The 10,015-nt window shown below is 38.4% G+C and overlaps 2 protein-coding genes across 2 annotated transcripts in view; one reads left to right on the top strand and one right to left on the bottom strand.

The window, feature by feature from the left end:
• The window catches only part of NME7 (NME/NM23 family member 7), a gene marked incomplete in the record, with an annotated part of 63,207 nt that extends 62,761 nt beyond the window's left edge, over positions 1-446 (bottom strand). Inside the window, 1 exon segment of the mRNA XM_015815990.1 lies at positions 312-446. Coding sequence (XP_015671476.1) covers positions 312-314 — 3 coding nt within the window.
• Positions 447-1,616: 1,170 nt separating this feature from the next.
• The window catches only part of BLZF1 (basic leucine zipper nuclear factor 1), a 12,591-nt gene continuing 4,192 nt past the window's right edge, over positions 1,617-10,015 (top strand). Inside the window, exons 1-4 of the mRNA XM_015815979.1 lie at positions 1,617-1,680; positions 4,564-4,631; positions 5,192-5,625; positions 7,646-7,845. Coding sequence (XP_015671465.1) covers positions 4,604-4,631; positions 5,192-5,625; positions 7,646-7,845 — 662 coding nt within the window. The 5' untranslated portion in view covers positions 1,617-1,680; positions 4,564-4,603. The remainder of the gene's footprint in view (positions 1,681-4,563; positions 4,632-5,191; positions 5,626-7,645; positions 7,846-10,015) is intronic.

Genomic DNA, 10,015 nt, shown 5'->3' with positions numbered 1-10,015 from the left:
GTTATGCAGACAAATCATTATTCTAATAATTGTTCAATTTACTACATTAGTAGAGGACAGGAAGACCCGGAGGAACGTTCTCCCTGGGGGTCGCGATGGGTCGGACACGACTTCGCAACTAACAACAACAATAAACATCATGGCATTGAGCTATAGGACTGCTATTAGCTCAAGCAACAACATTTCTTTTCATGGGGATACAAAGTTAGGGGTCGTCGCCTCCCCTAACCGACTTTTTATGCTGACATTACGGGAATCTCCTCCCCGCCGGAGATCTCCTTCCTCGGCATGCACAAGCCATCTCCACTCACCATGGTCCAGCCACCTCCGCCTTCCCGGCCGCGATTGCCACCGTCACGGTTAGAACAAAACAGGAGAAAGAAAACTCGACTAGCGACACGAGCTATGCCCAAGCCGCTTCTTAGCAACCGAGGCCACGCCTTCTCTTGCTCCTGCGGCTTAAACCTCCGCTAAAAAGACCAAGCCGTCTTGAGTTCCTATTGGTTGGGAGGAGTATCGCTCACTCTCGCGATGGTTAGTCCGGCAAAGTAAAAAAGCGTGGCGTTGTCACTGGAAAAAGAGACCGGAAATCATGACATTCCCGCGGCGATGAATGTGCGCGAGGAGGAACGTGGGTAAGGGCGTGTCATTATTACTTGTCTGTACAAGAACGTAGAGATAGGAATGTAGAAGTTACAGCGTTCATTCACTTTCGAGTGAAAAGTGCTTTTTTTTTTTTTTTAGTTCCGCCACAGACTCTAGCTGCGAATAGACTTCATTATACGGTGCAGTGTTTCTCAACCTTGACAATTTTAAGGCATGTGGATTTCAACTCCCAGAATTCCACAGCCAGCATTGCTGGCTGTGGAATTCTGGGAGTTGAAGTCCACATGCCTTAAAATGGTCAAGGTTGAGAAACACTGCAAGACCTGTGGCTAACATACATTAATCCTGCAATATTTTTTCCAAAATGGAGATAAAAAAAGAGAAACTGGTTGCCCTCCCGTTCAAAAAAAGCCCCACAAAAAAAATTACTAAGCCAAGACCGATCTACTATAATTCCATCTTACGTGTTCAAATCAGCCAAACTTCGTGCAGTTCTTCATACAACTTTTACAAACTGGAATCTCTTTTTTTTTTTCCCCATTGGAACGAAAGCCTTGCAGAAAACGTAGGAATTTTCCATGGGTATTTATATATCAAATCTATATAGCCGCCCATCCGCCGAAGGCAACTCCGAAGACTGAGGGTCGCACTGCTAGCCAAGCGACATATATGCTGTACAACAATGTGTCTCGACTTTTTACAACTTTAAAATGTTTTGGACTTCCAACTCCCAGAAATCCTCAGCCAGCATTCTAGAGGGGGTTCTCTGACAGTTGAACTCTACGCATCTTTAGAGTTACAATACTAAGGAGGAGGAAACACTGCTCTGCAAATAGAAAAGTAAGGGGTCATGTGATTTTCTAGTCTAATAAAAGGTTGCCAGTGATTTGTTTGGTTAGTCTCCCAACTAAGGCAAACAAAAAGTTGAAATTGAAGTCAGAAGTTACGCCATTTGGGTGTATTATACCTCTATAGACGGAAGGGAGTAGATCGGAAGTTACTCCTTCCCAAAAGGAGAAAGAAAAGAGCGATGAGAAGCAGTCGGGAGGAGCGGAGGAGGAAATCCCGCAGCTGGTTAGTTTTTTTACACTTTAAAACGAATTTCCCCAGCAATTGACTGATCGCCTGGGCCTCCCCTAGTCGTCCAAATAATGATCGGCTTATTTCTGGGTTGGCGTGTTGTGGGAACGAAGCCGTCTGGGAATTGCCTGAAGCGAGTTATTCAGCTGTATTTCTGTAAATCGGGTAGTCAACCTTGGCTCTTTTATGACTCGTGGACTTCAACTCCCAGAATTCCTGAGCCAGCTAAGCTGGCTCAGGAATTCTGGGAATTGAAGTCCACGAGTCATAAAAGAGCCAAGGTTGACTACCCCTGCTGTAAATCATTGTTACGAAGAAGTGGGATGTGTTGACATCATACCCGGACACAATGTAGCTTGCCGTGCCGGAGACCCGTCAGCATTGAGTTGGTGTGAAAGTTGAAGGGCTCGTTAAATTAAATAGGAGAGCAGCCTTAGGAGGAAAAGTGTCCGCCACGACTGGGTTAACAGGTAGTTGTCGACTTACGACCACAATTGAGCCCAAAATTTATGTTGATAAGTGAGAAATGCATTTAGTGAGTTTTGCCCCTTTTTACAACTTTTCTTGCCACGGTTGTTAAGTGAATCACTCCAGTTGTTAAATTAGTAACATCGTTGTTACGTGAATCTGGCTTTCCCATTGACTTTGCTTGTTGGAAGGTCACAAATGGGGATCGCATGACCCCCGGGACACTGCAACCGTCATAAATATGAGCCAGTTGTCAAGCATCTGAATGTAAATCGCATGACCGTGGGGATGCTGCAATGGTCATAACTGTGAAAATGGTCATAGGTCAACTTTTTTCATTGCCGTTGTAACATTGAACGGTCATTAGATGAACTGTTGTAAGTCGAGGACTATTTCTGTTTACTTATTTCTATGGTTTATGAGTGTTGTGTTCTGCCGAATATCTCCTCCCCAACTCACAGCAGTTTACAACAGAAACCATAAAGTTGTGTGAGTTTTTTTATTTGCCCACAGTATGACATAAGAAAATGGAACAATTACTCCACCATAGAAACTGCAGAAGGAAGGGAAAAATAACTATCAAACTACCCCCAAAAACCAATGTAAGAACTCCGTTTCAACCAGCATCTCTGGGGGGGGGCAGACTAGCTTTTAGGGGAAGCCTTGGTGCTAACCCAGAAGCACCAATTCCTGGATTCGGTCCCCTTTCCCCAAAAAATATTGGAGAATGGAAATATGATTTTCCAATAGAAGAGAGTATCTAGCTCAGGGTTGAAATGTGGGGTTCTTGATACTGTCTGAGCTTGGTTTGCTTGCAGATGTTTCAGTACCCAACTCGGTAACATCAATGCATAGTGAATGTGAGTTTTGCTGTCTATTTATATGTGGTAGCTTTAGGCAACTGGCAAGGCAAGTTATGGGTAGACGTGGCTCATGTCCATTCGTTCAGCAATCATTCACAGTTACTGAGACGCTAAAAAAATGGACTTACAACCAGTCTTCGAAGTTCCAGCTGTTGTAATGTCCCTATGATCATATGGTTGCAATCCAGATGCTCAGGTGCCTGGCTCATGATTACAACATTGCACAAGCTATGCTGCATGATTGCCATCTGTGACTCTCTGGCATCTTCACGTAAGCAAAGTTAATGAGGAAGCCAGTAGGGAAGGTTGCAAATTGTCCCAGTAAGTCACTAGAAACACCACCCCTGCCTGCTTGCACTCCATCACATGTACCTGTCAGCAGCACCGCCTCCCTCCTCTGCCTTCTCCCACCCCACCTCAGGCCTATGCCAAAATAACAACTCCTAGGCAGCTCCTGGGAGTTCCATAGCTACAAGGAGCTATGGAAAATTTTAACTCTTTCTTACCCTTCAAGAGTTGTCAGAATTTGTGCAGCCCAGACCTAGTAACCTAATTTGGAATTTTGCAAACTAGTTTACAATCCAAAATACCGGGATTCACATATGCTGAACCAAAGTTCACATGTCATATGACAAATCAATGTGTGGGGTAAGCTCTTTCAATAAGTCAGAAAGATAATATTTTTGCCTCTTGATTTGTGTGTTGTATGTATACTATATCTTTATTTCTGCCATCTTGGTGCACGAACTTGGTCCTGATGCCATAGAATTTATTGAATATTAATGATGTTTTAAAATACAGACCAGAGAATCATTTTCAAGCTTCAGTTTTTTAAGGGTGAAGCTCTTTTTGAACCTGTTACAGCTGAGCAAAGAGATTTGCTGCCTGATGTGCCAACATCCAAATCTCACTAGCATCTTTCTCTTTCCAGTTTGTAAAGTAAATAACTATTGATTTTCTATCTAGTCATGAATCCCCAAAACTGTTACCTGCAGTAATCACTTCATTTTGCCTTATGCTTGAGATAGGTCTTAAACTGTATGCATGATTGATTATATTCTGAGAGTGGGGTAGAATTCCATCTTAAACATACCTAGGTTATTCAGGCACCCAAATTCCTTTGGAATACTGCCTAAATGAGAAAAGAAGAGTGTTCTAAGTCAACTTCCTATTTCAAAATTATAGGCATTTTTTCAGCATTTGCTGAAATGAAATAGTTCCTCTTTTTGTCTTTCAGAGTTTTATTGTATTAATTGTTTTTATTACACTAAGATATGCAGCTTTTTAATAAAAAAAATAAAGCTCCATGAAAATATATTTACAATACTTAAAATAATGATCAACCAGCCCAAATAGGATGCATATCCATCCAGTCACTTCCAAGTGAGGTTTGGGGGCTTGAACATTTTCTACTATTTTTGTGAGAAGCTGCATTATGAAGTTGAATTAGTATGTTGCAATATGTTCTGTACTAATGATTCTATATTCTGTTTAATGAAACTGACAATCATAACACTTTTTTTGTTTCTTTCTTTCTTTCTTTTAGGCTTTAAGGGTTTTTTCTTATATGCAATCTTGTCAATAAAATGGCAACTCTAAATAATGCAGAAAATAGTAAGTATTCCTCTTTAGGAATTAAATATTGATTTTGGAGATATATTAAGTATTCCTCTGTAGGAATTAAATATTGATTTTGGAGATATATTTGCAGATATTTACAAAGACAAGGCTTTTAATACATACTGTATTTTGGCATGATTTTTCAGAAGTGTCATTGCCACCTTCCTAGGGTTGACAAAAAGTGACTAGTCCAAGGTCACTGAACTGATTTTTACCTAATGTGGGACTAGAATTCATGGTCTCCCAATTTCTAGCCTAGTGTCTTAACCCACTATACCAGTGGCTCCCAATCTTTTGGGCACCAGGGACCAATTCCATGGAGAGAGGTTTTTCTGTGGACCAGAGGGGGCGTGGTTTCATGTGCTTCCTGCAGATGGGGCTTTGCTTGTTTGCGAGGACCAGTTTCTGGCATGCCATGGATCAGTGCCGATTGGGGGATTGGGGACCCCTGCACTACACCTGAACTATTGGCTTTCCTAATAATATTAGGGTATATTACTTATGTTTTTTATGATTTAAACATATTGTATGCTATTTTCTGCCTCAACCTGAAGGTGAATATACTACCTCACCCATTCGTGGACCTGGTGATGGCATGGAAACAGAGCAGCCTTCAAAATCTGTTGAAGTAATCCTCAACACAACTAGCCATGCCCATCGAAGCCCACACAAGAAACTTCTTCCACCACTAAGTCCTGGAGTTCTTCAGCTGGGGAAAGTATATGGTGACAAGGCTGTGGAAATTGAAGCTGTACGAATAATAGTTCCTAAAGCTTCTATAAACCATGTGGTACCTGTTAAAAATACTAAAGGATCTAAATCCTCAGGTCCACAAAAAGAGCCCCTCGGTCTGTCCGATGGAATTTCATCAGATAATAAGAAAGAACTGCTGGAGCTAAGAAGTGAAATAGGAAAGCTTAAGAATTCAGAAAAGAGATTGTTACAGGATAAGGAAGGCCTTTCCAATCAACTCCATGTGCAAACAGAGGTAAGAAAATAGACTTGATTGAATTACTTTTAAAGACTCTTTTATACCATTCGTTTGGAAGAAATAACTGCAGTGTACACAAATAATTATTCAGGGATAACAGTGCAGCTTCAACTCCATTTAATAGTTTATACTCAGTTTTTTTCCTACTTTTGATTATTTCTGTTCATTTCCACTCAGAATTAAATTAAATTAAATTGCCCTTAATGACTTCATTTCATAGTAAGGCCTTTAAGGATTGTAGTCTGCATCATTCGATTATTCTGAGCAATGACTATAAAAGTATTCAGTATAAAGTGGCTCATTGAGTCCCTCTATAAAAGAGAAAGACAGTATCTAAATATGTATATAAACCATAATTGTATAAATAAACAGAGAACTATACCCTCTACCTGAAAATTGATAAAATGGGTAGCTGCTATGTTTGAATATGCCATCATTCCATGAGACTAAGTTCCATATCTCTTGGAAAAAGCCAACTTTCATCTAAGCAAAATTACAATTTGGATTTTGGAGGAGCTTCTTTTTTTAAAAAAAAAAAGTTTTATTAGTTTATAGTATACGATACAATGAAAATACAAAAGTAAATAGTGAAAAAGATAGAGAAGGGAAAAGGGAATAGAGAAGTGAGGTAAGGAAGAGAAAAAAGAAGAAAAAAGGCATTGACTTCCAGCTTTCTTTGCTGCAACAAAGTAGACTATCTATTTCAAAGTAGACTATCTACTTTTTACTTTTACAAAATAATATAAGCTAGCCATTTTGATAACATCAAGTCTATCTAATTGGTAAAGCCCAAAATCAAAATTTCATTTTTTTCAACCTCAAGCACAAAGTCTAGAAGCAGTTTCCAAGGGGCAGTAAAAGTGTTCATATTCTTTTCTTTAATCAGTACAGTTAGTTTAGCCATCTCTGCTAGCTCCATCAGCTTTTGTAACCATTCCTCCATTGTGGGAATCAATGTAGTCCTCCATTTCTGAGCGTAAAGTAATCTTGCTGCTGTCAACATATATAACATCAAAGTTCCATATTTTTTTTCCAGGTCTTTGTCCATTACCCCCAAGAGAAAAATTTCTGGTTTTCTTTCTATATTCCCTTTTAAGAATTTTCTGTAAACATTTGAATCCTGCTCCAATATTTTCTTGCTTTATCACACATCCACCATAAATGGTAAAAAGTCCCTTTTTCACCTTTACATTTCCAACATTCATTTGAAATACCTTTATACATTTTGGATAACTTGTCTGGTGTTAAGTGCTAATGGTACATCATCTTGTAAAATTTTTCTTTTAAATTATAATTTAATGTAAATTTTAATCCTTTATTCCACATATTTTCCCATTGTTCAAGCATTATATTGTACCCCAAATTCCTTGCCCGCTGAATCATACAATGTTTTACTTGTTCATTTTCCAGATTTAAATTCAATAACATTTTATAAACTTTAGCTATAATATGTTCATCACTACCGCACAGTAGGGTTTCCAATTGATTTTTAACAAAATCAAACCCATGATTCTTTTTATCTCACTTAAATCTTTCTTTCAACTGCATATATGTAAACCAGTGGTGAACATGACCTTCTGATTCTAGCTCCTCCTTGGATTTGAGGGTAGGCTCACCCAAATTAAGAGATATTATATATCACTTGATTTTGGAGGAGCTTCTTGAAAGCTACTATGGGATAGAAAGCTACTGGTCTTAGATTATGAAAGCTGTAAACATGTAAACTTATGTTCACCTTGTTAAAGCTGCATTGTATAAAATCCTGTCTTTTTCCTTATTAAGACATAGGTGATGTTTGTGCAGCCACTCTATAGTAATACAAACAGTAACAAGCTTTGTTTGGTGTCCATCATATTTTGAAATGCACAACAGTCAACTTTTAATATATGCTGTAATTAACTACTACACCTGACTAGTAACACAGCACAAGCCAGCCTGCATCTTTCTTTATACCCAGTTCTTCAACTGCAATAGGTTAATCAACTCAATGTGTGTTGAAATCATTTCTCTATCTTAGGTCAATCGGGAGTTGAAAAGGTTACTTGTTGCTTCTGTTGGAGATGACTTGCAATATCATTTTGAGCGTATGGCACGTGAAAAAAATCAACTGATTCTTGAAAATGAAGCCCTTGGGCGGAATGTGTCTCAGTTGTCTGAGCAGTTAGAACGGATGTCTATACAATGTGACGTTTGGCGAAGCAAATTCCTAGCAAGCAGGTACTGTTAATAATGCTGCCTTTTAAAGGATACCTTGATAAATAAATGTACATCTACCTAAGCAAGTATAGACACATAAATACTTTTTCTCTGTCAGAGTTGTTGATTCAGGATACCAAGCTTTAAGGTTTAACAGACATGATTGTTCTGGATGGGGTCATGCTTCCCTTAAAGGTCAGGTTTACAGCTTGGGACTGCTTTTAACCAAAGATACACAACAGTAGCAGGCTAAATGTTTATCAGCCTTGGCGGATAAACCATTGTGTATTCCAGGAGAAGAGAGAACTGACATTGGTAATGTATGGTTTGTTAACTCTGAGACTGGATACTACTACATATTGCTGTTTGTGGAGTGCCTCTTGAAAACAATGACAATTGGCCAAGAATGATGCAACATGATTGGTGCTTCTAGGAGGTGCCACAACACACCTTTCATAAAACAATTGTGCAAACTTGAGTAATTTTCTGATCCCAATTCAAAGTACTCACTCTGGTGTACAAAACTGGGTAGGTCTTAGGACTTCCGGTTTGCCATCGTGGCTGCCGCGGACGCTGGAAGGCAAGCTCCGTCTTCCGCATTCGGTTTCGTTCTGCTGAGGGACCCTGGAAAGGGTCGAAAGTCGCCCTGTAGGGATGACGAGCAAGGAGGGGACCCCCGCTTGATCGCGGAAGGGCAGCAGCCCTTTCGCTCGATCCAGGGCAGCCCTCCAAACGGGCAGAGGAAAGACCGGCCATAGTAATATGGCTCGTCACTAGGCTGCAGACAGCCGAAGTCAAACTTACCACCAAGCACTTCGAAAGCAACGTGGATGGGCTAGTCCTTCCCAAAAAAATGGCAATTAAATGGTCTCCTTTATTTCAAATAACATATATAATAATAGAGGGAGATCTATTTGACAATCTAAAAGCACTGATATGGAAGGCTATTTGGCAAAGGAAGAAAGCCAGAATAAGGCTGAAGAAAATTGGGGTTTTGATTTATTAGAGGGGATTTCATATGATTAATTAGAGGGTTAAAGGGAGAAGTTTAGATAAGGGGAATTCTGGTCATTAGATTTAAAATATTTGGAAATTAGTTGAAAATAAGGATTTTATCTGTTTAATATTTAAAAATTAGACCTAAAAGAAAAAAAATTATTATGAATATGTTTGATTTATTGATTAACCCAGGTAATATATACAATAGTTTTGATTTATTAAAGGGGATATTATATTATTAAGTAGATGATTTAATATGGTGGGAAATAGATAACTTTTAGGAAATAGAACAAGATTATATTCAAATAGATAAAATGTGTATTTTGGATATTAGATTCTGTTATGAATTGAGATAAGGGAAGGTTACCTAAAGCCTGAAAATTATAAATATCAAAGGTTAAATTGGAATATTGATGGGAAACTAAAAATTGAGAAAAATTAATAACAGGATATGGATTGTTTATGAAGATTGAATGTAAAAAATAATTAAGATATGTATAAGCTAAAAATTTATTGATAAATGTAATAATGATGTTTTTACTGAGTTGATATAATAAGAACTGTATTAGCTTAAATATGAGACAGTAAATGTTAAAAAAAAAGAGAGGAAATATTTGATGTTGTAACATGAGATTTGTACTAAAGATTTTGTTATCGAACTATTGATTAATCCAGCTACCACGCTGCTTTTTAAATAAATGTACAATTGGAAAATTAATAAAATATTATAAACGAAAACTGGGTAGGTCTTGGAGCCAAATTACTTTTAAATATCCATGTTCTAATATTTTTAATGGGGCATCTCTGCAGCTTACTCCACTAATAGAATTTAGAGCAGCTAATTCATGGTGAGTGTAAACTGAAATACTTTGCCTGAGGCTTAAAATATTTCATTTACTAAACCTCTTATAGTTTGCAATCATTTTTAGACATTTTTAATTATTATTATTATTTATTGAATTTATATACCGCCCTATCTCCCTTACGGGACTCAGGGTGGTGAACAGGCGATAATAAAAACCACGATAAATATACACAAATTTCTGTCTAAAATCAAATTAAATAACAGGCCTGCTCTAAAAATACCCCATACAAAACCCCCACTAAAACATAATCAAACTACGCCAGGCCGGCCGCACGGAATAGATGAGCCTTCAGGGCTCGGCGAAAAAGGCGCAGGTCCGCAACTGTA

The sequence above is a fragment of the Protobothrops mucrosquamatus genome, unplaced genomic scaffold, assembly GCF_001527695.2.
Source record: "Protobothrops mucrosquamatus isolate PMUCROS unplaced genomic scaffold, P.Mucros_1.0 scaffold_107, whole genome shotgun sequence".
Classification (NCBI taxonomy): domain Eukaryota; kingdom Metazoa; phylum Chordata; class Lepidosauria; order Squamata; family Viperidae; genus Protobothrops; species Protobothrops mucrosquamatus.
This window is presented reverse-complemented; position numbering and strand designations above follow the sequence as displayed.